Consider the following 27273-nt stretch of genomic DNA (forward strand, 5'->3'; position numbering starts at 1 on the left):
CAAGATCAACCTACCGATGAACATATTCGGATTGTTATCACCCAAGTCACCCAAGTCGAGTGCTATTTTCATGATAGTTATAATATTGTACTAAATTTAAATTTTATGTAATTTAAAATTTCAAGAAATAAAAATGTAATTTATTTATTAAGATGAAATTGAAATACATTAAATTAAAACACATACTTAAATTAAACACAAGCTTAATAATTAAACATAAAATTTTAATCATTTCACAACAAGACAAAATTGAATTGTTGAAGTAATTTGTGAATGTATGTGCAAATATCGATTTACTTGAACAAAATATAAAATGATTTGTTTAGAACAAAATATAAAATGATTTGTTTAGAACAAAATTTGCTTATGAACCCACTTTTTACTTGAGGAAACCCAATTTATGTGTGCGGATGTTCTAAGAGCAAATGCATCCATTTTGTGTGGGTTGGACTAATCCTTAGCTCGAGTTAATCCACTATTCACTCAAATCGGTCCTTATTCCTTTGTTTAACAATACACTAATGAGATCAATCTGATGACCAATTACTATTTACATTTTATTAAAAAAAAGTTTTCTTTCAAAACACAAAATTGTGACCATTGATTTAAATCTAGAGGCCTAAATTTAAGGCTGATTATTTTATTTGGAATTTTTCTTCCTGTTGTGCATGATCTGATGTTGCACATGCAAAAGAATTGGGCTCCACAAATTTCTCACTCCAGACTAATCCGTGGTCTAAGGATTAATCGAGCTCTTGGCCTGGGTTGGTAGGCCCCATGTTTGGTCTGGGTTAATTCGTCACCGTTGCCCCAACCCTCACTCCACCCCATCGGAGTGGACCACTGCTGCATTTGCTCTAAGAGGGTTGTTACATACACAACTCATCATGGGGAGGATTAATAGAAGGCATTTATCGTTGCATGGGTAACCACTAATTAGCCCAAAGGTGGCCCAATAGATCATGGTCCATGAGAACGTGTATTGATTTGGCAATTGGGTTCGTTTCGTTAAGAAGACGGAAAGCGTAAAAGCTGAAAAACCCATGAACGGTTGACAGTTTGTTGGCAAAACCAACAGGAGAAGAAAACGAGAGCAAATCCACCAAACCATCATAAAGCACGAAAACCAAATGCACTATCGTCTTCAACAGGCTATGCCCAGCTAGAGTAAGACAGGTTGGTAGATCCTCCTCCCACTCCGATCGCCGATCAGTTCCCGCCGCTAACATGTGGCGCTCTCTCTGGCGATCCATCGATCGCTTTTCTCTCCAGTACTTCAAGTAAGTTCTCTCTCTGAGTATTTCGATTCCGCATTCGTAATTGAGCGACACTGAGGTAGTCTAATTTTGTCTGAATTGAGTCGAATGTGATGGAATTGAGTAGAAGAGGGAGTGTTTTTGCTTAATTTTGGTAATTAGGGGGTTCGAAGGCGCTTTGGAAATGAGGTTTGATCAGCATGAACTACAGGACTGTTTGTTGGCTCATGCAACAATTGTAGTTTGATTGATATTCGAGTGTGGAGTAGTGGTGGAATTATCAGTAGACATTTTCGGAAACTCGATATGTAGAAATGTGGGGGTCTAGGAGGAAGAATTATGCTAGGTGGATAGTGTTGATTGTGTTGTACTATGAATTGGTATGATGGTGCTTGGAAAATTGCGAAACGAAGAAGGAATAACAGAAAAATGGTTAAGTATATAGTTATGAGTGAGAAGCGTTAGGGAGGATAGAAGCATCATGCGAAAGGCGCATATGATTATCGTGGAATTATCATCTGGCCTTCACGAAAACTTGTTATGTCGAGATGTGGGGATCTTGGATGAAGTTGTGTGCTAGGAGGATAGTGCTGATAGTGTTATACCATGGAAATGGTATAGTGTTTCCTGTAAATTTGAAAAGAAATTAGAAGAAAAGGTTTTAAGTATATACTGTACTCCACAACTCTAAAAAAGAAAAGAAAAAGAAAGTATATACTGTACATGTTGTGAGAAGAATTAGTGAGGATAAAATCATTATGCGAAAGGTGCAGACAAGGTTTTATTTGATTGTCGTGATCGCCATTAACCATTTTTTAATACTCTGTTTGGATCTTCTTGTGGATGCAGACACATAATCACTGAATTGCAGCAGATCAAAGTTGTGGATATGCATAACAGGGTAAGTTGATTTACTTTTCTGTAATTTAATTGATATGAATTGTCAACTTATTATTCTTTTTCCTTCAACTGATATTGTATCTTTTTTTTTTCTGCTTCCATTTGCTCCCTTTCTACCAGGAAGTAGTCATAGATTTACTACAGTCCACAGTGGAGCTAGTTACTTACGGTGATAGACAAGATCCACTGATATTCGAGTATGAACTGTTCATGGTAAAGCTTCTGTATGGGTACGTTTTTCAAATTCTTGTTTGTAATCTAAATTTATGGAATGCATGCAGATGCTTTATGGAATACCAAGTTTTAGCAGAATTTGTTCGTGTGCTGAAGATCAGTAGAAAGTCGAGAATTGAGGCACCATTGCTCCAGTATCTAAGTATAATGATTCAAAACATGAATAGTGAACATTCAATTTGTAAGAAATCTAAATTCAATTTATATTTCATTCACTCTTTAATTGCTACAGGGGACCAACTCATGTTGGAAACCCAGTTGTCATTTTACATGAAAAAATAGAGTATTTGTGAGCTCCTTTCATCAAATGTTTATTTCATGGCATTCTTAAACCCAGAACTTATGTATTGATGGTTTTTTGGATGCAGATTATTGTTTGAGCAATGACTATATTAACAGCATTATTGGACATAAGTTTGAATTTGAAGGCGGAGACCTAGCGCTATATTATGTATCCTTCTTGAGGTCTCTCTCTCTCCCAATATGTTTGTGTGTGAGTGGGTGGGTGGGTGTGGAGAGTATACTCTTAAGAGGGATTCCATTTAATGGTCACCAAAATGGATCACTGTGTTGGAGTCAACCTCTAATGTGGTCCAATGTTCGTAACAGTCTAAGTTCAGGATCTTCATCTAAAAATCATACAAGTAAACGATCAACACACTTGTGTGTGACCTGAAATGGATCCTCTTCAGTAGGACCCTCCGTGTAGTTTTGTTTTATTAGACAACATCCAACTCTTATTCTCTGATATAATGCTGAGATTCTATGATATAATGCTGAGGTGATTTTTCCTTGCTTTTGTCATTGTTGCTTCTGAATTTTTTTTCAGAGCATTGAGCAATAAACTAAACAAGGACACACTTTGTCTTCTTTTGAAGGTTCATGGGGTATGCAAAATTTTCAATTAATTTCAGTTCGATAAACGCCAGTATTAATCCCATTATTAAGAATTACATTTTTTATTTAAGTGTTCGGCTGGTGGAAAAATGCAACTTGATGGTTATTGTATATGTTTCATACTATCATGCTTTTGTTCTCCTAGTGCTTGAGAAATGCAACCTACTTCCCTCATGTTTTGTATCATCAACGCTTGGTCCAACAATTGTTTTCATTTCCTATTTATCATCGATGCTCATATTGCCAATCATCTATTGGAGCCGTGTTTTGTGTTCTTCCCATTCCCACACCATGGCTTAAATTATTATTTTTTCTTTTGGTGGGGAGGGGGGGGGGGGGTTTATGTATATGGTCATGAGTATAGGAAATGGCTTCTCTATATCGGTGTTTAATAAACAATAAAAAATTGCTCATAGATTTTACTTGCCTTAGGTGGAGGTTAAACTGTTTGTGGAATTTGGAAATTTGGAACTATATTATGTATATATGTCATTGTTGCAGAGCCTTATTACGTCAATTCTTTATTCAAGTGTAGGATGCTGTAGTTTCATTTCCCCTGTACTATGAGGCTCTGAAATTTTCCCACCACCGGGAGAAGATGATTCAGACAGCTATTCGTGCATTAACTCTGAGCATATATAATGGTATGGTTCCGTTCTCTGTATTTTGTTCCCCCTTATTTGCTACTAGAGAGCAGCATGACATTTTGAATTTCAAGTAAACTTATAATTTTGATTCGTATCTTTTTGATTGTGCAGTTAGTGATGATATGGTTTATCAATATATAACTGCTCCTCCAGTATCAAAGTATTTCTCAGACTTGGTTGCAAGTTTAAAAGAGCAATTCTTTCATCTAGATACCCTTGTCCAGGCTACAAAGTATGTTTACTTATTCTATTGATAAACCGATTCTGATAGTGAAACACTTCAATATGCATTTGGGGCTGAATTATTCGACTCTGATGCAGTGGGATGCGTACTAATCAGAAGAGAGAAGAACTACTTTTGGAAACAGATGATATCATTGATGATTTGTATTACCTGAAGGATATGCTTGGTGTCGGTGACTCCCGTTTGACTAGAGTAGTAATGGAAAATCTTCTCAGAATATTGGTCTTTCCCATACTTCTTCCGCTACTGCAATTAAGGCAGATTAATGTGAGATGTTCTCTCTGATTATCCATTTCCTTGCCTTCTTATCTGCATCAAGAGATACTAATAATGCTTTTTGTTGGAAGACTGTCCTTCTGGGTGAAAAGTTAGAATTTACAAAACCAGTAAAACTTTCAGTGCTTTATAACAATATTTTATGATTGACTAGTTTATGTGGTTGGTTTGCAATAGACTAATAGATTGATTTTTTGCTTTGTTTAGTTTCACTGATTGACTTATCTCGTGCATACTTTCTTTCTAAATTTAGTTGATCACTTTTTACAAATTATAAACTGAAATTATAGGTTTCTGAAAAAATAAATTTGTAATTTCCTTTTCTAGGCCAGCAGAGTGTTGGTCGGAATATTTGGTCCATTCTATATTTCATTAAATCTAACTTGAATTTAAAATTTTATAGAATAATATAGAAACGGTTAATGGCAGCGTTCAACTACTTATATATTTTTTATATGAATGATGAACTGAAAATTTAAACTAATTTGTAAAAGAAAAACGAAACTCTAACGTGTTCAAAACTAGTCACAAAATGGAAAAATGAAGCCTGTACTGAATCTTTTATGCTTCATGAGATGTTGGATTGTACTCATCTGTGTTGGTGTACTTATTCAGCATTTCATTATGTTCCAGGGCTCAAACTTATCTGTAGTCACATCTTTCTATACTGTTTCTCGTCTTCTTCAAGTCATTGGTGGAAAAGGCATGTTCGACACTGTAGCTGGAGTCATTTTATATCCTCACATGGCTTCAAGTGTTAGAGATGCTATTGTAAAGGACTCAACAGTGAGCGCGGATGATGGTAAATCAATATTCAACCAATTGGGTGACATGGAAAAAGTAGTGTCTTCTGATCCTGAGGCTGAAGGAGCAGAAATTTTTTGTTGTCCTCAGGACACCATTCATATCCACAGGTTGTAAATTTTTTTTTTGTTCTTATAAGTTATAACCTGCTATAGAAAAAGGAAAAAAAAAAACAATAGAAAGCTTTCTTACATGTCAGGGTTCTGTTCCACTTAACCTATATCATCTTTTTTGGTTGGCTCATGTATCTGTAAGATTATAAGAAGTTATTTTAATATGGGACTTTCCATTGTACTGTTCTCTTTCTAGCATACTTATATTAATTCTGTTCCTGGTGCAGGAGTGGAATATTAGCTCATATTTTCTCCGAGAGTTGTAGTCTATTGCTATCTTCACTGTTTGTATTATTAATTATAGCAGAAGCTAAAGGTACTAACTTCCATTACTGTATAGTTGTTCATGCCCAAATTTAATGTACAAGTCTTGACAAACTCTCTCCAAACTTTTATTTTATGTAATATCTGACTGTTTTGCATATTCCTTGGCATTACAGATCTTCATCCAATGCTCTTTCGAATGATTGGAATAAGTGGGATGCGAGATATTCTTGTGAGTATTAAAATTGGAAATATTTTATTATACAATATGCAAAAAAGTTATTCTCCGGTAGAGGTCTGAGTGTGCATTAAAAATCCCATGAAGTAGAATACACAACAGTTTTGTTTATCTGATCCTAAAAGCAAATAATTCTTGTGGATTATGTACCTGATGTTGCATTCGAAGAATGAAGACACTTGACAATTCTTTATTATTTTTAAATTATTTTCAGACAAAGTTCTCCTTATTGATTCATATACTTTTTCATTGTGTGTTTTAAAATTCATCGCCTTGAATATGCATTTGGAGATTCTTGACATTCTTTTTGCATCGTAACAGGCAGTTGATGGAGATACCAGAAATATGTTTGTGATATATAGGGATCAGGTATAGGGAATCTATAATAATTTATTTCTTTTCCTAGTTAATTTAGTGGGTACACTTAACTGTTTCAACTGTGACCCTATGTATTCTTATTCAATGTGGTTTTCTGTGTTTTGCTGAACTGAATTCCATTTTACAGATTGTAAATGCATTATTGAAGGTTTTAGCAAGTCAGCCACCTTTCTCTGTACTAATACAATGGCATACAGGGTGGTTCTTGCGGAAGCTATTGATTTCTCCAGGAAAAGGTCTTGCTTCTCATAACTTCAAGCTATTCAATGTAAGTTCCATCTGATTGATAGAACTACTAATTATATAAATCATATGCTCATCTCTAAGTAAAATTCCGGCATAAAATATTGCAATCCAGATGAAATGGATAATGCTTGCGTTGATATGTTTCAGGAAATCTCCCTACCATCAAAATTTCTTGTTTCATCTGGCAAAACAAACCAGTTGTAGTAGGTCATGTGTTAGCAGTTTCTTTGATTGTAGTGAACCAGTAATTATTGCTAGCAAGATAACTTTTTGTTCTTTATGTTTCTCAGTCTAGAAAAAATTCTTTTCTTATTTTTTTAAGCTTTTCTCTACTCATTGATAGTGGAAACTAGGCGATGCTCAGACTAACATTACAATCCTTGGGTTTGAGTATGTCTGACCCATTGTTGCCTAAACATATATAGAGTTTGATGTACACTGACTGGTCTTGAGGCTGCATTAGGGTGTTTTTTTTTGTTTTTTTTTGTTTTTTTCAGTGGACATCCTCACAATATTGTGTTTCATGTAATTAATTTCTCAAACTTTCTAAAGTTTTATATGTTCTAGTTTATCTGGACAGGCCTCATACCAGCAGTCTCATGAAAACTTTCTGAAGGAACTTGATGGATGCTGGTTTGATCATATCCCAGAGGTATTAAGAAATGAATGGGCAGGCTGTAAAGCAGGTATTTTGTTTATATGAACTTGATGGTATTTTGTTTATCACTATTAGCAAAAGTTCAATTTGTTATAATGTGGGTCAATATGTTGTTTCTATTCCAAACCTTGGCAACTGCTTCTTCATGAAAATTCATATTATTTGATATCTCCTATGGAGAACACTATATGCAACTAATGTTATCTTGACGATGAATGCAGCTCTTGAGGAATCATCCCAATGTAAAGATCCTTTTTTTCTCCTAGAGCTAGACTTTAGCCACCAAAGTACTGATGGTATGTTTTTCTGAAAGGAATTACACCTTTTCTGTGTAATTCTTCAGAAAGTATTGTGCTACATGATAGATAATGTACATTGTGCAAATATTGCAGGTGATGCAACATCATACCTTGCATGGCAGAGGATGGTCAACACTGTGAAGGTAATTATTATAATCTGGACACTGAGATGAACAGTTACGTGCGTCTTCAACTTTTATGTATTGGAGATGATTCCTTGCTGACTTAAATCATTAAACACTAGGATGAATTTCAATTTGCTACATTAGGGTTGTATATACTAATATGGTTCCGTAATCCATGTTCATGTTCAACATGACTTGCTGGCCATAGGTTGTATTCTATGGACCGCAATGGTTTGAGCTTCCAATATCAGAATCTGGAGGGAACTGTCAAAATTAACTCTTGCTAAGATGCAAATGAAAGAAAAGATTAAAATTGCAAAATGAAATGTAATGCTGCTGGAGTGGACTGTTGGTACTTGAGCAATACTCCAGCACACATAACATTTCCTTGCTGCTCGATAACTTGGGATACAACTTATGCTTGTTAGAAACATTAGTATCATAGAGTCAACTCCCGGGTGAATGAATTATCCTGGGCAGATAGCGGGAGTCAAGCAAAGATTTTTCAATTTCTGTGTCCATAAAGGAAGATACTAATCGTAGGGAAAATGATATTTCCAGAAGGATTGCCAATCCCTCCATATCAAATCTAATTAGCAATCCACATCATTATCTATATTTTTTACACTAATGAAAAACTAATTTCTATGTAAAGATGCACAAAATTCTACCAGGGCCTACCATTCTCGAATTTAATGATTCACACTCTGATATTTGATTTTTCTTTGTATATGCAGTATATATGATTAAGATATTCTTGTTTTTGACTCCATACTTATAAAAGCATGCCATGGTTTTTGTACCGGTCTGTCAAATGATGTTGTGCATTATTTTCTTACACTTTGTCTTGACCGCACGCATTCAGTTTACTCTCAGTCGCTGATTGATATTATGAAAATTTATTCAGTCAAATTGTAATTATTTTTTGTTTTTAATTTTGTTTTGACTCTTTGTATCTCCCTTGTGTGCGTTTTTAGGTTTTTATTCTACATCTTCAGCTTAAATCATGTATTCTCAAAGGAGAACTGCTTGAAGAACTCACGCTGGACATTAGTGCAGTGGTTGACTCTGGAAAAACCCATGCTTCAGATGTTGCATCTGCTAGCTTTGGGTCTGAGGTCCCTTTAGGTGGGTATTATTTTAGTGGAAGTTGAATTTATATCTCAGATCAAACTCTGTAATTTTTTTTCGGTCACTCCCTACAAACGTTTTTGCAGGATCTGGAATACCTTGCAGAATTGCATTTTCCAATGCAGGAATTCGGGATATCTACTTGATACCTGTGGCAAAAAAAAGATCAGGCAAATTGCTTCTTGCAGAGAAACATCCTTTCCGCAGTCACCGAGGAACTGTACTGGCTATTGCGCCATTGGCTGGGTCAAATGTAAGTTAAAAAAATGCAATTGGCATGTCTTATGTTTTACCATCAACATTGTCACTTCAGTAATTGTATATATTAGCCTGACAGGTCAATAAAACTGATTTAACGAGTTCACTTTGGGTTAGTCAATATCTAGTCTTTTGGTACTCTAAGCAGTAATGCACTATGCCACATCTGGTGTCCAATCACTTACTGGAGCCTTCTCTCTGATAGGCTTGAAGTAAAATTTGATGTGGCCTTCCCAGAAGATAGATTTTTTCTAGTTTCAGTATGAAAATACAAATTGGCTGAAAAATCTGCCTTTTACTTTGTTAGTGCATCCTGCATTTCTGTTTTTGCAGTTAGGGGTTTAGGACAAGAATCAAAGAATATGTTCAATTTGTTTGGGCTCCTAGGAACTTCATGTTTCTATGTTAATACTTGGGAACAAGTCAACAACAAATCAGGGGACAGTATGAATTATTTTTCATCGCCTGTTCATGGGGTAAAGGGAAAACATAGTAGTGTTGTATCATTGGAGCTTGAAATTTTGTAGTTTTTCTTTTCTGTTGGTCCTTATCATATATGTATATAGCTGATTTTGTTTCTCACTTGAAACAGCCAAAGGTGGATGAGGGTCATCCAACATGGTTACATCTTCAGATCCGAGAGTTCGAACCAAAATTCCGTAATACTAAATTTAGAGGATATCATGCAGCGAAGTCCAATCACATTGTTGATGGTAGATGGACGCTTGGTTTTTCAGATGCAAAGGCTTGCGCGGCTGCTAGATTGTCAGTACTTGAGGAAACTCGGAAGCTGAGATCTTCTGTTGAGAGCTTACTTGCTCCTCTACTGCAAAATAACTGTCTAGAGAATTCATCCGAGAGTGAAGATGACTGAACCTTTAATTTCTAAGCTTGCAAATTAGCTTGTAAATTAGCTTGTAATAATTTCAATTTAGTAGTTGTCTTTGTTCTCCTTTTCCCTCTCAATTTTGCGACTTCCCACTTAAGCAATAGTTCATAATAATAAATTCTGTATCATCATTTTACATGCTATTAGTTGAGACCGTGTGGCAGTTCTAATTTTCAGCAATATTGAAGATATAAATATATCATTTCAATTAGATTATTAGAATACGAAAAAATACATTCTCTGTAAGTTGGTACACCTATTGATATATTATATTTCACTCAAATCTGTTAATCATCTAAAAAAATGCAAAAGAAAGACAAATTCTTGGTCCATCGTCTATCAGGATCAAAATGGCCAAGACATGATTTGTTTACAAATGCTGGTAGTGATGATCAGAACTGGACTGGTCACGCGCGTTTAAACATTAATTTAAGCTATTAACGGGCTTCCTCCAGGTGCGCGGTGTCTCATCGTGCAAGCTGCATACCAACAAGGAAGTGATATGCAACTCGTATAATCCATGCGAATCCCTACAAATCTCATATATATCATTGTGCTGTGATGCTGCGCGCAGTTCTATTCTCCTGGCACTCGTATGATCTAAGTTATGAATTTTGATCAGTTGAAATGAGATGGTGTTACTTAGGTTATATGCCGGAAGGCTCCCTAGACTGACTCAGTCATAGCAATTTATTCCCTGTCGATTGATTGCGTACGTATGTATCGAGAGGAATGCACTTCATCATTCAAACTGTGTGTTGAAACAACATGCATGCATGTTGCCTATTTTTACCAGTTCTTCATATTAGTCCGGGTGCATTGCAGATAGCATCACCTTGAATGTACAATTATTCGAGTCCGGAGTCGAGCATATCCTACGACACAACAGGAGTTCTGATACTAAACCAAACGACACTGATATCCTTATAGATTAAGTTTTCCTGAATCTAATATCAAGCTCACAACACTGTTTTGGTTACTTGTTAATAGCTACAGCACAACTAAAGCTTGTGCGTGCTTTGAATCTTTCAAAGTGCATGAAAACTCATCCAAATACGTACAACCAGCTGCAAATTGAAAGCATGCACGAGTCTTCATTATAGTTTTGCAGCTTGGTGCAGAAGATATCTATCTATCACCTCAATTGCATCTAGCAGCTCGGCCGGTGATCTATTCTACTAAATATTAGTCGATATGATACCCCCTTTTCAAGCCTAAACACTGAAACATAAGCTTAATAAAATTAAGAGCATTATATTTAAGATAGCAAGCGGAAAGGCAACGAAAAACTTTAGCGAAAAGGAGTGTGTAATTCCATCACCTTTACATAAACAAGGTTGTCATGTCAAAATTAGAGCAACTTTTTCTGCATTCTAAGCTTTAAAGTCTGGCTGGCCACCCTTGCTACTATATATAGGCACATATATATAACTTGCAATCTAAAAATTAACTATTTCCCATAGTTTGGATATTGCTTTTCACCCACATGGCAACGTATAGAACAAAGATGCTCTTATTTGAAGCTTAAAAGCACAAAATGAGCGGCCCTTTTGAGTAGATAATGCCATATTTTACTTTTATTATGGCTTTTACGAAAAGAGAGTGGCTTTACTTTAACCAAAAGAGAGCTTAGCTAGAAGAACATAATTAATCAATTAAATACCACAACTCCTTAATGCATTGTGTTCCTATTTATTGATATATATGATATATGAAAGGTTTCCATATGAAAGGGCCCTGATAGTGAAAGAAGAGAAAAGATCATCATAAACCCTAATAATCATCTTTGATCACTTTGAAACAAATCTCAAGCGCTTCTAACACAGATTATATCAGTAAGTAATGGATCATGGCTTTGGCTTTGCTTTCATCTTTACTTTTATTTATAACAAGTTAAGTGATATTGGTTTGAGGGAGAGAGTGAGATCGGGAGGGAATGGGTTGGGGTGTACTCTAAGTAACTGTAAATATTCCGATCTCGTTCAAACGCTCCTTTTCTAGCAAAAATATAGCAGGAGAAGGTGCTTTGTGTTCCATGTCTTTTTAGGCCAACAAAAGAAAGAAAGATAGGGTTGAAGAGGCTTTTTGACTGAGGACTGAACTGAGCTATCTAGCTAGAAGAATGCTCTCTTGCTCAGAAAAGAATAAACAGTGGAGAATTTTGGATTTATTTGTACTAATTTGGGTCCTACTCCATATCAGTTTGACTTTTTTTTTACACAAATACTCTATATACATATTCCCTAGCAGTTCTGGAATTACAAGTTAATAGAAATAATGGTTTTTATACAAGAATGTTCGGAGATGATATAGTACGTATGTATTCCAGATGTATGTCTACATCGTTTGAGACTGGAAATGTCGACTAACATTTGAACTCCAAATTGAAGTATGTAGTTGGGACGTACGTAAGCAGGGGATTAGAGTCGAAGGATTCAATCTTTCGATCTATAGCTTGATTATTTCATTTAAAGAGATGATGAGATCATAAGCATTACTATTGATACAATGTAAATTTTATGATTTTTATCAATTATCACCAACTTTAAGTAAAAGCAGCAGATGATTGAGGAATGAAAGAGCTTGAAGATCTCTCGTTTGAAGTGTAAGGATCTCTGTAATGTTTTGGAACTTTTACGTAATTCCATGTAGTTTATATTATTAGCTCAAGACCTAGCTAAGATGGTGGGTGGTGTTGTAGCCCTGCTTTCTATATCTAGTTCTGTTAAACAAGACCAACTGGTCTGTGTAGAAATAAAGCTTCGATCGCACCAGAAGACCAGGGACTGCTGGAGCTAGCTGAAGAAGAGGACGAACAGATTGAAGAAGAATATAAAAGACAGAAGATATATTATTTAGCTAGACGTGATATATAGATATAGACGTTTGGCTTGACATATATAGTTTTTCAGGTACGTGTACGTGTAGGGACGTTCGTACTGTGCGGATTCGACAATCTCGGTAACGGCGCGGTGTACCTACACAGCCGCACTACCCACTTCCTGGTGATCTCGTCTATGCCGGCTGGAGCTCTATAGGCGACCCACGGCGGCCGAAATATGCAAAAATCAAGTTTCTAAGAAGATTCCGGCAATTTTACAATTCCAACTGCCGTGGGTCGCCGATTGAGCTCCGGCCAGCACAGACGGGACCGCTGGGAGATAGGGAGTGCAGCTGTCGTGGTCCGCCGCGGCGTTACGGCTCGCCGTCACCGGAATTGGCGAACATCGTATCTTACGTAAGGTACAGACGTCCGCACCTGATCACCGTTGTATATAACCAGTAGGTTTATAAATATATATGTATATATAACTGGTAGGTTTATAAAATATATATGTATATATAACTGGTAGGTTTATAAAATTTCGGTTGATCGATATATCAAGCATCAGAGACATATATGCATATTATGTAACTCTTTGACTTATATCGTGTAACAGAATCACAAACTGTCAAGAACATGGCCATTATGAAATGGAAAAATACGGAGAAGTACAAAAATGTAACCTGGAACAAAGTACAGCTCAAGAACAAAGAATTAACAGCTATTCCGAATAACAATCTCAACCCAAATTAATAATTAGTGTTAAATACTAAAACTAGTTTAGTATCACTACCTCTTCTCTGTTAATAGTCATTTCATGTTTTATCTAATAATTCCCAAAGAAATAATAAAACAGTATTGAGACGGATTAGGGTTCTTAATACTTTTTTCTTTTCTGGCAAGGAAAATTAGACAATCAAGGAGGGTCCAAAAGCCGAACTTTATGAAATAAAGGAGAGTAAGATAGAGGAGGGAATGTCTGAGAGCTGGTATTAATCCCCATGCAACATGCATTTAAAGTGTCGAGCTTTGAAGCTTTATTAGTTTTATGGTTTTATACATCTGTTTTCTAGAGAAGAAGAGAAATGATATGCAAGTAAAACTAACAGAAAAAATGGAAGAACGGACGCTTTAAGGCTTTGAGCTTTATTCCATATCGTACACAGTTCCCTATTACTTCTTTAGCAGACACATAGTCCCCATTCTCTTTTCAGGTCCTCGTTTCTGGCGGATCCACATTCCTTCCATTCTCTCCTCCTCAATTATAAACTCAAAAACTAAACTGCCCTTATACGCGCGGTTCATGAGATATGGATACGTACGCACCCCTCTCTCTCTCTCTCTCTCTCTGTACTTGTACTTGTTGTACTTGTACGTGTCTATACAAAATAAAGATACTGTACGTTTTATACACCTTGGCCTCATCATGTCTAGCCTCTTTACAGACATATAATGATCATAAAACAAATTTCATTGATTACAATATGAAATTTGTTTTATGCATCTACTAGCGATATAAACATGCACTCAGCAGAAGTTCTTTCATTACTTGCTTCACTTCAATTTCACTACGTAACTTCCTCACTATATAAGGACATTTCATTTCATTTCTTATCATAACTAAAACGGTAGATACAATATCGACTCTTATCTTAGACCAAGCCTTTACGAACCAAGCAAACAATTAAGCTCGTTTAATTTGTCCCAATTAAAATTAAACCATATTTAACGTACGTATAACTTTATAAAAAAAATGTCAATCGTTTATAGAACTCCGTTCGTTGTTGTCGAAATATTAAGATGATGCAATCAAATGGTTAGATTCCATCCAATAGATAAAATAAGACTAAAGTAATTAAATTAAACTTTTTCCTTGTCATTAGAATGGGGAATCGGCTTACCAATAGCATTTTGGTAACTTGAGATCCTCTTTGTAAGTGAGAGGTTGTGCATTTGGCTCACAATAGACTAATACGCTGTAGACTTATATTATTTGAGTTCTTTGTGGGTAAGTGAGTGTATGTGTATATCCAGAGTGAAGCCCGCTTTGAAGTTCAAAATTTGACTTATTTTTCGGTCATATTTTCATATCTTTACCATTTAGTATCTATGTATATATGTACATATCATCCGCATAAAATTTCATCTAATTTGTTGATTGTTTGAGCTTCCATAGTTCTGATTTAAAAGAAGGTTCTTGTTGAACATGTTTGGTTGGTTCATTGATTTAATAGAGTTTGATACCTTAATAATCATCATATTGATGAAATTTTGTACAAATAATTTATACATATCTAGATATTAAACGGTTGAGATGTGAAAATATGGCCGAAAAGTGAGTTAAATTATTAACTCCACACTTTAAATTCATAGCAGGGCTCCACTTTAGAAGAAGATTGTATATATAGGGAGCCGAGAGAGGCTACAATGTTGAGGAAATTAAGATTGCCAGCTAGAGAGCTTCGACAATGAGAACCCAAATTGGAATATTGCACTAGGCGGTGTTGATGCCAGGAGCTGTGCGCAATATATATTCTGGGCAATAAGCTGGAGAATAAAAGTTGGGCTTCAATGGTGGAGGTCTGATTTGAAGATAGTATGACCCTAAATGGAGGACGCAGTGAAGAATTGAGATATAAGTTTTTAACTGTTAGAGAAAGAAATTGGATAATACAGAAAATCACTCCCTATATGAAATTTGATGATACTCAATTTGGAAGAGTACATATGAAAACGAAAATTAAGCAAAATCCGATAAAAAAAATAGACAATAAGTAAGAGGAGTGTATTGATAAATAGGTATGTGTATTTGAAATTACATTATTATACTACAAGCTAGAAGTGAGAGTCTGCATGGGTAGATAACTAGATTAACTTTTTAATTTGTTTTGGAATTCATTGATAGGTTATTAGAACTCACATAATGCTTATATTTATAAATTAAATCTGCATGCACTGTTGCATAAAAGAGAGAGACGCACTTCTAAAGCTAGCTAGATTGCTAGAATACCAAATCTTTTATCAAATTATTTGAAGTGTGAGAAAGAGATAAGGCAAAGCTGAGTTGCCTTTGATACTGGTGCGTAAATATGTAGTCCTGCTTGTCAGCACATGCATTCCACTTTCCACTACAAAATCGACTTTGGACCCCAAAATTTTACCTCCCCTACAAGAAAAGCACACACCCCATTCCTCCCTTAAATCATGATCACTGATCATCTACAAACAACTCTCATACAACTTCACTGCATATATAGTTGATCTACCTATACATATAGGCGAGTTCAAACCTCAAACCTAACAACTCCCATCATTCGCCAACTTCACTCTGGAAACCCCTATCTAGCTTCTGTCTCTCTTTCAACCTACTTCAACTCAAAACCCATGAACCGATCTCTAACTTGACCTTCTTTTATAAGATTCTAACTACAAGGGCTAGGCAAGCAATTTATCGATCAAGATGAGAGCAGGAGGTTGCACACTCCAACAGGGTCTGACTACAGAGGCTGCAAACATAGTAAAGCTAGCACTAACCCTAGCAAGGCACCGAGGCCACGCCCAAGTGACTCCTCTCCATGTTGCGAACACCATGCTCTCTTCTTCAACCGGCCTATTGCGAACTGCCTGCCTTCAGTCACACTCTCACCCACTTCAATGCAAAGCACTAGAGCTTTGCTTCAATGTTGCCCTCAACCGCCTCCCGGCATCCAACTCCAGCCCCATGTTGGGTGGCGGTCACCACCCACAAAACCCTTCCATCTCCAATGCCTTGGTCGCTGCTTTCAAGCGTGCGCAGGCTCACCAACGACGAGGTTCCATTGAGAACCAGCAGCAGCCCCTCTTGGCAGTGAAGATAGAGTTGGAGCAACTCATTATTTCAATCTTAGATGATCCTAGTGTAAGTAGAGTCATGAGAGAAGCTGGGTTTTCTAGTACCCAAGTCAAAAGTAATGTAGAACAAGCTGTCTCCTTAGAAATATGCAACTCCCAAACTACAACTCCTCCTTGTATAAGTCGTAGTAAGTCGAAGGAGAGTAATCTCCAGTTGATTCCTTTGCCAGTGGTACCTAGTCCAGATCCAGTCAGAAATGAGGATGTGACAAGTGTTATAGAGAATTTGGTGAAGAAAAGAAGGAAGAGTATTGTGATTGTGGGTGAGTGTCTTGCTAGTGCTGAGGGCGTGGTTAGAGTGGTTAGAGGAGTGATAGAGAAGGCTGATAAGGGAGATCAACATGATGTCGTCGACGAGGGTTTTAGTTTGAGGGAGGTGAAGTTTGTAACTCTATCTCCCTCCTCTTTTGGACATCTTTCAAGAGTAGAGGTGGAACAGAAACTTGGGGAACTCAATAGCCTAGTGAGGAGCTGTGTGGGAAAAGGAATAATCTTGTATCTGGGAGATCTCAAGTGGATTACTGAATATAGGGCTAGTAGTGGTTCAAGTCATGATCAGCGGGTAATTAGAGGGTATTATTGTCCTGTAGAGCACATGGTCAGGGAGCTTGGGAACCTGGTTTGTGGGATTAATGGGGAGACTAATGGTGGGAGGGTTTGGCTTGTGGGGATTGCTACTTATCAAACTTACATGAGATCCAAATCTGGCCAGCCATCACTTGAGACTGTTTGGGGTATTCATCCTCTAACAATTCCCATAACCAGCCTGCGCTTGAGTCTTGTCACAGCTGAAAGGTAAATCAATTGCTAAAATTTCAAGTTACATGATCGCTTTAATTATCTCAGTTTATTCACTCAATTTTCCCTCTTTGAAATCTTTAATTAGGTTTTTGTTAGTACTAGTCTCTTCTTTGATGGGTAACAGATGCTCTATTTATGGATAAATCTTTGATGTGTCACTTTTTAATTCTTAAAACTAACTAATGGCCTTTCCTGATAATATAGCCGGCCATCAAATTTTTTGATTAACCGGCAATCAACCTTAACATTATTACTCATATATATAATATACAGTGAGCTACACAGTGAGTCAACTAGCAAGATGGCTGAAAGTGGAACTAGCAGGCGAGTAGTACTCGAAGGGGGAGATCGGAAGCAGCTCACTTGCTGTGACGAATGCTCAGCCAAGTTCGAAGAAGAAGCTCAAAGCTTACGAAGCAGCAGCATTTGTAACAGTGAATCGACCACATCAAGCCTTCCTGCATGGCTCCAACAGTACAAGAATCAGAACAAAGGAATAGACACAACTAGTGATAATCATCAGGTACTAATTCGTCTTAGCTAATTAACCTCTTCATTAATTCTCATAATTTTACATGGCCCGCCAGCATTAGTAGACGTTCTCCAAAACTAAACTTTTCCTTTGCTATCATATTGTTTTCTTTTGTACACCAGAACTCCGTCTCAGTTTCAGACATTTGCAAAAAGTGGAACTCCATTTGCAAAGCAATACACCACCAACAACGTTCCAATAATTCTCCCGAGCTCAAGACCCTTACAATATTCTCTTCTCTCTCACCGTCTTCCTCGACTTCCGGTTTTTCATACGAGCAGCAACAATACCCTACTTTGCACGACCATCATTCTCGGAGGGACCAGCACTTTTGGATATCAGAATCTCGTGACAAAGCTGTAGATCCAAATTTGACAATGTACTCATCAAATCCTAATTCTACTCCTAATTCGGCTTCGTCTAGTGATGTAATGGAGATGGACTATGTTCCGAGGTTCAAGGAGATCAATGGCGAAAACCTAAAAACCCTATGCAATGCATTGGAGACAAAAGTGCCGTGGCAGAAGAATATAATTCCGGACATAGCCTCCACAATCTTGAAATGCAGGTCCGGAATGGTCAGAAGAAAAGGGAGTAAGGTGAGCACTAATTTCATTCCCGAGGTAAAAGAGGAAACATGGTTGTTCTTTCAAGGTCTTGATATGGAAGCTAAGGGGAAAGTTGCAAGGGAATTGGCTCGTCTTGTTTTCGGGTCTCAAACCAACCTCATTTCCATTGCACTCAGCAGTTTCTCGTCGACCCGAGCAGATTCGACCGAGGATTGCAGAAGCAAGAGACCAAGAGATGAACAAAGTTGCAGCTATGTGGAAAGATTCGCTGAGGCAGTGGCGTTTAATCCACATAGGGTTTTTTTAGTTGAAGATGTAGAGCAAGCGGACTATTGCTCTCAAATGGGATTTAAGAAAGCGATCGAAAGAGGAAGGATAACAAATTCGAGTGGAGAAGAAGTTGGCCTTGGAGATGCCATCATTATTTTGAGCTGCGAAAGCTTTAGTTCGAGATCAAGAGCTTGCTCTCCACCTATAAAGCAAAAATCATCAGAAGACGAAGATCATAAGGAGTCAAGTCCTTATGCGTCTTTGGATTTGAACATTTCGTTTGATGATGACCATGATGAAGGTGATCAGTCAATTGATGACATTGGTCTTCTTGAATCGGTTGATAGAAGGATCATTTTTAAAGTTCAAGAACCGTAAACATCGGGAACAATATGTCATCAGGTGTTTTTTCTTTCTTTGTTCAACTTTTGGGATGCCTTTTTAGGTTCTTACAAAACTTTCCTTGTTTAGTATGTTTTTAGATTCTTAGGTCTTAACTTAATTAGCGAATCCTAGGGCTGGAGATTTAAAGATTTTTCTCTTTATGTAAAACAACTATATATATGTAAATTATGATCTATGATTTCCATGTACAATTAAGGTTGGGGGAATTTAATTCGAATTCTTTTTTTTCTTCCCCCCAATTTATCTTGTTCATGTATGGAATATGCGAAGTACTATTAGTCGTGGTGCATGCCACCGAACATGTTATACTATGGAATGTTCCTCTTTCCATGCATGTCGTGTTTCACAATCTGTACCAAACTATTCCTCTTAATTTTCTCATATGTACGTACGTGGCTGCATACTGTATATCGCAGGGACACTAATTGTTAGCTTATTATTGTTGGTTGTACCTTGCCGAGGACCTGTAATTCTTGGTCGGATATGAGTCTATACGACTTCGGTTATCCCGGCGGTCTCGGCGCTTGTCGCGTCTGTTCCCATTCCGGGCACTTTGTCTGTTTGTTTCTTGGGGCGGGTCTATCCTGTCCCAAGCGGACCGATTTGCAGCTTGCGCTGACGTACTCGCTCCATAAGTGCGGTACTCGACATATGTCCACCGCGTTGCCGTTTCAATCAAAACATCCCCGGAAGGTATTCGTTGATCTTATGGAGAATGTCCATGACTTGTTTGCCTGTCGGAATGCTGCCTCGACAATAACATAATTCAGATCATGGCACCGCATCGTGGCGGTCTGCCACCAAGACAAGAAGTCCCGAAAACTTTCATCTATTTGATGTTGGATTTTGAACACGGAGTTAGTGTCATGGTGCACATAAGCTTGCAGGATGAAGCAGCTGAAAACTTCTTCGTAAGCTGAGTGAAACTGTTTACTGAACCCGGGGGCAGGCTGAGAAACCAGCTCAAGGCCTCGTCCTTGAGTGTCTCCTGGAAGGCAGGAGCATGACTAGTCATCTGTGTAGCGTGTACTTACCAACACCGAGTGTAAGTTTTCCAGGTAAGTCTCCTGGAACGCTCATTCTACTTGGTGACTTTGAGCGACTTATCCCCTGAGAGGCGCTGTTCCGCTTATACATGCGGGGTGAACTGGTCGGCACAGCCTCCATACCCCCGTGCAACGGACGAGGTACATTTCTGATCTCAATCCTATCTACCCTAGTAGTCAAACGTTCCAAGGTCTCGTTCATTTGGAGTAGGAGTCTAGTTTGGAGTTCTTGCATCGGTTGAGGCTCCGCTGGGGCTTCTTGGTCGTTCTGATCTACCCCAGGATCCTCCAGGTTCAAGTCTGTCACATATTGGGGAGGTGGTGGCGGCCCGTCAAAAAATGCGGAGAGCAGTGGTTGGGTGACCTGCACCGTCCTGTGCTGTGGCCCCAACCGTAGTGGCGCCTCAGGAGTTTTTGTTGCGGACGAAATCCGCGGTATTGGGGTGAGAAACTGTTGTCATGCTATTTCCAGAGATTTGTGCGTCCCGATTCAGCTTTTGAGAGCAACCCGGAGGAGTTGTTGTTCCTTCTCAAGTTCGGCCGCCCGCGCCAAGGCGGCCGAGTAGCCTGGTGTTCCTCCTCTTTTTCAGCCTGGAGCCTCACAACATTCTAGAGTGCCATCTCCAGTATCGCCTTGGGGTCAGTTAATGGGACTCGGGATGGCCCTCTGGCCGTGGGTTCCGAATCGGAGAACAGCCTTAGCGAGAGCGAGGTGTCTGTCTCCAGGGGAGGGGAGATGGATTTTCCTCATTAAGGATGGTCATTTATTGTTCAATTGGAAGAATTGTGCTGACGAGGACCATCCTTCTAGTGTCAACTGTTACGGGAGCTAAATCTAGGGTACCCAACTTCTCGTAGCCTGGTATTCTGAGGTGTCAGCTCAGTAGGACCTGCACACAACACATGTCAAGTCAAGGGTCAGCAGTGCGCCAGCTTTTGACTCTCTAAAGCTTAAGTAGTAATCGAGGGGATAACTCAAAAGATTGAAGATTTAAGAATATGTTACCCTTTTTAGGTGGTCTATGTGGGCCTTTTATAGGCACATTGGGAGAAGTGTTGGGTCATTCATTCAATGTGGGAATGTAGACTAGCACAAGATGCATTTACTATTCAGGCGAGCCGCCTTGGGCGGCATCAATGGCAAGGTTTAAATCGGAGATGTAGCTACCTTGATAGTTGGCATGGCACTCAGCGTTACCGGGTTGCCGGTCACAGGTCCGGTGACCAGAATCAGAGGAGATTTGACCAGGAATCACCCTGTTCAGGGGTGGTGTTAACAAAAATAACAAGGTATAAACTGTGAAGCTCTTTCATACTTTATCTAAAAGTTAATCGAATTATCCATACTCGACTCAGTGTGTTATGGCCAATTTAATGTGAATTACTGAGAATCGTAATTGTGTTGCATAATTTTCTAACCCCAAATTCCAATTAGCTTAATTAGTTCATTATATTAGAAAACTATAATCGATTATTTTGTTCATGGTAAACAGGAATTAATATTTAATGCATGGTAAATCTGATCTGCGTATGAATATATGAAGCAAGGAAATCAAATTTCAATATATCCCAGATTACCTAGTAGAGATACCTCGTAACTCATGTGTAGAAGTTTTTTATTTTTTTGGTTAACTCATGTGTAGAAGGCTATGAAAAATTGAAGATCGAAGAAAACATGAGCATTTACGTTGGAAGTGGACTGCGAATCCACGTAGCATTAGATACTGAAAAGAAAAGAAAGGATGAATAAATTATCAATGCATGAAATATTATTGAAGTGGCATTGTGGCTAATTAGCTCATTATGTTATCCATCTTTTCTACGTTTGCATAAATTAGTTTATCGAACAGGCTAGTAGTGTCTCTATTCCGTGAATATATAGGTAATGCGGTATCCCCTGCTTTATATCGTATACTTGTATAAGTATAAGATCACGTGTAGCGATTTGTGTATATTTATAGGTTTGATTATCAAAAATTTCACAGGTTCCTATATATGTGGTAAGTTTGTATATAGAGGTCGGCTATTTTTTTCACACGTAAAACAGATCTCAGGCAATGCCGCCCGGCTAGAGTTTTTCGTCTCCCGTGCTCTAGAGAGCACGAACTATATATCCTTAGTCGTTTATATATTCTTTGATTCTTGCACAAACTGTAAATTTAGAGTGTCATTCCCGCAATTCCAGTCTTCAACCTTCAAATAATTTGAAATATATCTCTTATAATTAATTAGTTGGTCGCCCCTGTAGAATATGCTCTCATGTATGCTCTTAATTGTCTCTCCCGTGCATGCACGCTGTATGGCTTGATACACACATGAAAACAGCGTACATAATTAATATGTTGATTGCTTAATCTGTAGGGAAATTAACTCTGGTGAATGGTTAATTATATGGTAATAACTTGTAACAATAAATACAATAACAGTTGCATACTGTTAGTTATAGTTCCTCTATATCCCGCGAAGCTTCGCTCTCTAAGATTAGTTTCTTCATTAGCTAACTTTGTGGTTAATTTTTTTTCATCACAATTGATTTAATATTTTGATATATATGTACATGATTATTTCTACTAATTTTCAACTAATTTAGTGATTTATTAAGATATTAAAATTAAAATAAATTAATGAACGAACCAAACGCGTTAAATGACTTATATTAACTTGTTCTTGTAACTTACAAGTTCTTAATTTGACTCAATTTAAGTCAATTTTTCCTTTGTAAGTCATATATATTTAAATATACATGATGTCATGATCATTTTTACAAAATTTGACTCTTTATGTTGCACCGGATATGAACTGTTGCTTGTTATATATTCAAAACGTCATATTGGGAACGCGCAAAGTATAATTAAGGAATTATTCATAACGTAAGGGTTGTGCAAAGGATAAACAACTTTCTTACTTTGGAACAGAAAAGTAAATCTTCCCTAAGAAATTTCAAAAGATCGAGCACTAATTTTCATGGTTTGTGATTCGTTTTGTGAAAGAATAACTTTTAATTATTTCTTTGAATTTCATAAACCCAACATTCTCATCTTTGCAAAGCATGGGAAAGTTGTGGCATTAGGGTAATAATTTCCAGCATACTTTTTTCAGTTTTTCCAAAATAAAATAAATGTGTAATCTGAGTAAAAGACCTAAAGATCGAATCCCAAATAAGCTCTTACATGTTTAAGAACAAATTAACTCTTATAAGATCACTATCATACTTTAGCTGGTAAGTTTGAAAAGTATTAGAATCGATAAGGATCCAATTAATTAAGACAGTTCTAAAAGTTGCAGCACCAATTTTTCTCTGCCTTCTACTTCCTCTTGTAGATCGATGATAATAAAATGATTTCCAATAAAGATTTCTGAGTATCAAAGATGATTATTATACATTTATAGAAAATTTTATTTGATGATTAACCTCTTAATTGAGATTGTAAATTATTGACTCATATAATCTTTTTTATTCTGAGTAACAATAAAGTCGATCTAGAGATAGTATGCCCAGAAATTCAAACCAAATTCTTCTAATGCTGAATTCATTGCAACCATCAGATTTTTTTAATAATTATAGTTTTTTTTTAAATAGAATAAAAAGTAATTTTATATGAATACATGCTTGAAAATATAAAGTTTAGGATGATGATGTGGCTTGATTTGGCACGTGCCACATCATTTGGTATATGTTTTTTGTATTAATTTTTTGTGTCTTTAGCATTTTCCCCCAATTATTGTCCATTTAAAACTTTGGTACCTCATAGTTCAAAAATCTGTGGGAAATAAAGCTACTAACGATGTTAATTAATGAAATGAACTACAATTAGACTGATAGAGAGACTTGAAATACTAATGCGATAGTTTCAAAATGTAAGGTATCAAAGTTTATAATAGTCAATAAGTATGGGACTATTTAGTTAAATCACCCTTAAAAAAAATATAAGCATCTCTTCTTTAAGCCTCAAAGATGTTGCTACTTTAGAATCATAAAAAGATCATTATCTTGACAACTTTAATTAAATTAAAACCTAAGCATAATTAGGGAATTTGTCGCTAATGCCTTTGGAAAACCTTAGGGTTTTTGAGACATAATGCATTTTGTAGGTAGGGTGGCCCGGCCCTTTGGGCGGCTCTCACTCTTTTTTGCTTGTTTTTGAACCAAATCCAACTTAATATTAATACTCTATCTTATCGTTTTCCATCAACCTGATTTTTTATATTTTATTGTGAAAATATTATTGAACTGCTCTTTCATTTTCTATCTTCATATCCCAAATTAATGAAAACACCTTTCTAAACATAATACAATTGAATCTCGATAAATGAATGTTCGATAGATTAATAATTTCAATTAAATAATAATTTTTTCGAACCTTGCTAAATGCATAGGATAATATTTTTTCTGAAAATTTTAAGTCTCATCAAATGTATAAAGTAATAATTAATTTAATATAATTTTAAAAATCAGTTAAAATAATTAATAATTGATCAAATATATAAAAGAGATAGTGAATAAAATTCATAATAAAAATTAAGAAAAGTAATTATTTTAATTTTATTATTTTAAAATTACTTTTAGACATAATATTATACTAAATTTGGAAAGTGAATAAATAAATAATTAAAAAATTACTTTAAAATGTGGCAAATGCACTGTGATTGAACATTAGCAATTACGTAGTCTAGTCATGCATCAGGTGAACACCAGTTATCAAAATGTGGCAACTAATTATTGATCGAACACCAGTTACATAAAATGAGTGTGATCAAACATTAATTAGCAATCATGTACGTAGTTTGGTCATGCATCAAGTGAATTCTTAAGCCTTAAGATATATATATATATATATATATACACACACATAAATATAAATATATATCACTTAAAAGAACATTTTGACCGGCCAATAATATGCTGATTCTGTGAATTAACAGGTATTATCTACATACAAAGTTACAAACTAATTTGCTGTATATATAATGTGAAGTAAGTTGGTAATCATTTTACTTTCATGATCGTCGTCTACATGAGATCCCTGTCAGAAAACACTAAATTATTTTAATAATTAGATGCAATGTATATAATTGGAATATAATTTGTTTTTCCCATCAAAAGAAGGAAGCCAGAAAAAGTAGAATAAATATAATTAATTACAGAAAGTGGGTGTCCCTTTTGATCCAAAAATCAAAGGTGGATCTCTCTTTTCACTAACTGTGACTGTGAGGCTGCCATTTACGCCTTCCTTACCTGCAGACTAACTTTGATCATTATTCTGCAATTCATCTTTTTGTACGGCACAAATGGAATTTATCAACTTTAACTTAATTTCTTATTACACTGTTGAACTTGGACTATATAAAAGACTCTAACAAGTATTTGAAAGGCACCAATGATTCGATAACATTTAAGATGTGTCATATATGCCACTGAAAAACACCTGGAGCGCATCTGAATTTAAGGTAAAATACTGCAGATTAATGCCTTTTTAAAATAATGGATTACTGTATAGAAAATTAAGTAAAAAATAGAAAATGTCATTTAACGACAATTTTCATCTCTTCCTGTCAAGAACATTCTAATCTATTTATTCAAATTTGGTTTTATACGCTTTTAAACAACCAAACTCTCTCATCATCGAATCTGAATCTATATCGCGCAGCAGTTCGCCGCGTGCCTCCCTACTCGCCAAGGCCGTTATCAAAGCATGCCCTTCTCTGACCCCGCATCAATTTGCCGCTAGCCGCGCACCTCCGCCTTCACCAAGGCCGCCGTCGAAGTGCTCCTATGACCCCGCAACAGTTTGCCACCAACCACAACACCTCTATCGTGCATCTACCTCTTCCTTTTTCCGGTCAATCCTCCCACTCCAACGAGTCCAAATCCGACCGGATAAAGCCAATGCAAGGGCACTCTTTGAACTGATCTTGGATATGGAAGATTCTGATTTGCTCCACAACTTCGAAGTCCAGCCCAAACACCTCAATTTCATTGAGGTTTCTTGCGAGGACGATTCCCTCATCGATTGCTTCACCGGAGACTTCAAGTTTTCAGGTGCTATTTTCTTCAATTTAGGTTTTTAAAGAGTTGGAGTTCTTCATTTCAAAGCTAATTGATCTTATTGCATGCTATTAAAGCTCGGATGATTTTTTGATTTGTTTCTAGAAATTCAAATTCAAGTTGGTGAAGATTTGTGAGGCTGATTCGGGTTTCGATAGGGTTGATAGGGCTTCGAAGGTTGTGGGATTGAAAGAGAGCAGTATCTATCACCTTTTTTTTTGTGAGAATTGGGTGTATAAAGGCGTCGGTAGGGGCCGACTTGAACGAGAGAAGTGATTCCGATGAGGCCAAGGCATTTGAACGTGGACTATGAATTAGGCTAGATAGTAGTTTTGTTTGTTGTAGTAAGTAGCTTTGTGTGTTATTCGCGATAGCTTTGTTTGACAGTGATAGTAGCTTTTGTTTGATTTTGTTTGATGGTGATAGTAGTTTGGTTTACTGTTGGTCGTAGCTTTTGATGACAATGATAATAGCTTTTGGTGCCAGTGACAGTAGCTTTTGTTACTTGTGATAATATCTTTTGTTGTTGTTGGTAGTAGTAGTTTTGTTTGTAATTGGTAGTAGTTTTGTTTGGCAATGACAGTAATGATGGTGATAATAGCTAAAGCTATGGTCTTACCTTTTGGTGGTTGTGGCAGTATCTTCTCTGACGTCGCCGGAAGTTGTTGGAGACCTCGTCGGAACTAGCTGGAAGTTACTGGAGACCTCACCAGAGACTTCTTAGACTAGACAAAGTGTGGTCGGAACACTTGAGACCCTTTGGAGTTTGACCAGAGACGGCTGACACTCGGCGAACCTCACTGGAGATTGGCCGGAGATAAGAGAGTGATAATTTTGGTGTCTTTTGAAATCTAGTGACAGTCTATAATTTTGTTCTAACTTTATGTCTAAAATGAGTCTTTTTATGATAAAAGGTCTTATGTGAGTAAAATGTTTGAGTATCATTATCTAAAAACATGAACCATGAATTCACTTATATGTAAGTGGAAAAAAAAAATTGAGGTGGTAATCATCCGGCAGCATATGTATATC

General features: G+C 36.8%; 2 protein-coding genes across 4 annotated transcripts; both read left to right on the forward strand.

The window, feature by feature from the left end:
* The first annotated feature begins 1092 nt into the window (after positions 1–1092).
* Positions 1093–10043, forward strand: LOC126798041 (protein TRANSPARENT TESTA 9-like). 3 transcript variants are annotated; one of them, XM_050524857.1, is made up of 20 exons: positions 1093–1280; positions 2106–2157; positions 2277–2353; positions 2438–2571; positions 2759–2855; positions 3220–3277; positions 3823–3931; positions 4046–4166; positions 4256–4445; positions 5088–5368; positions 5599–5687; positions 5812–5867; positions 6195–6242; positions 6379–6519; positions 7078–7183; positions 7377–7451; positions 7548–7597; positions 8557–8707; positions 8797–8963; positions 9561–10042. In XM_050524857.1, exons 1-20 carry the CDS (start codon positions 1228–1230, stop codon positions 9840–9842), a joined length of 2337 nt encoding a protein of 778 aa, XP_050380814.1. In that variant the 5' UTR covers positions 1093–1227; the 3' UTR covers positions 9843–10042. The 3 variants fall into 3 exon arrangements, with proteins under 3 accessions (XP_050380814.1, XP_050380815.1, XP_050380817.1); XM_050524858.1 differs by lacking the exon at positions 6195–6242 and having other exon boundaries at positions 9561–10043; XM_050524860.1 differs by lacking the exon at positions 1093–1280 and having other exon boundaries at positions 2121–2157; positions 2277–2369; positions 9561–10043.
* A 5906-nt stretch (positions 10044–15949) lies between these two features.
* Positions 15950–19369, forward strand: LOC126798352 (protein SMAX1-LIKE 3). The gene is made up of 3 exons (XM_050525296.1): positions 15950–17367; positions 17647–17896; positions 18028–19369. The coding sequence occupies exons 1-3, from the start codon at positions 16142–16144 to the stop codon at positions 19120–19122; spliced, it is 2571 nt and encodes an 856-aa protein (XP_050381253.1). The 5' UTR covers positions 15950–16141; the 3' UTR covers positions 19123–19369.
* Positions 19370–27273: the final 7904 nt, after the last annotated feature.

The sequence above is a fragment of the Argentina anserina genome, chromosome 6 (assembly GCF_933775445.1).
Source record: "Argentina anserina chromosome 6, drPotAnse1.1, whole genome shotgun sequence".
Lineage (NCBI taxonomy): Eukaryota > Viridiplantae > Streptophyta > Magnoliopsida > Rosales > Rosaceae > Argentina > Argentina anserina.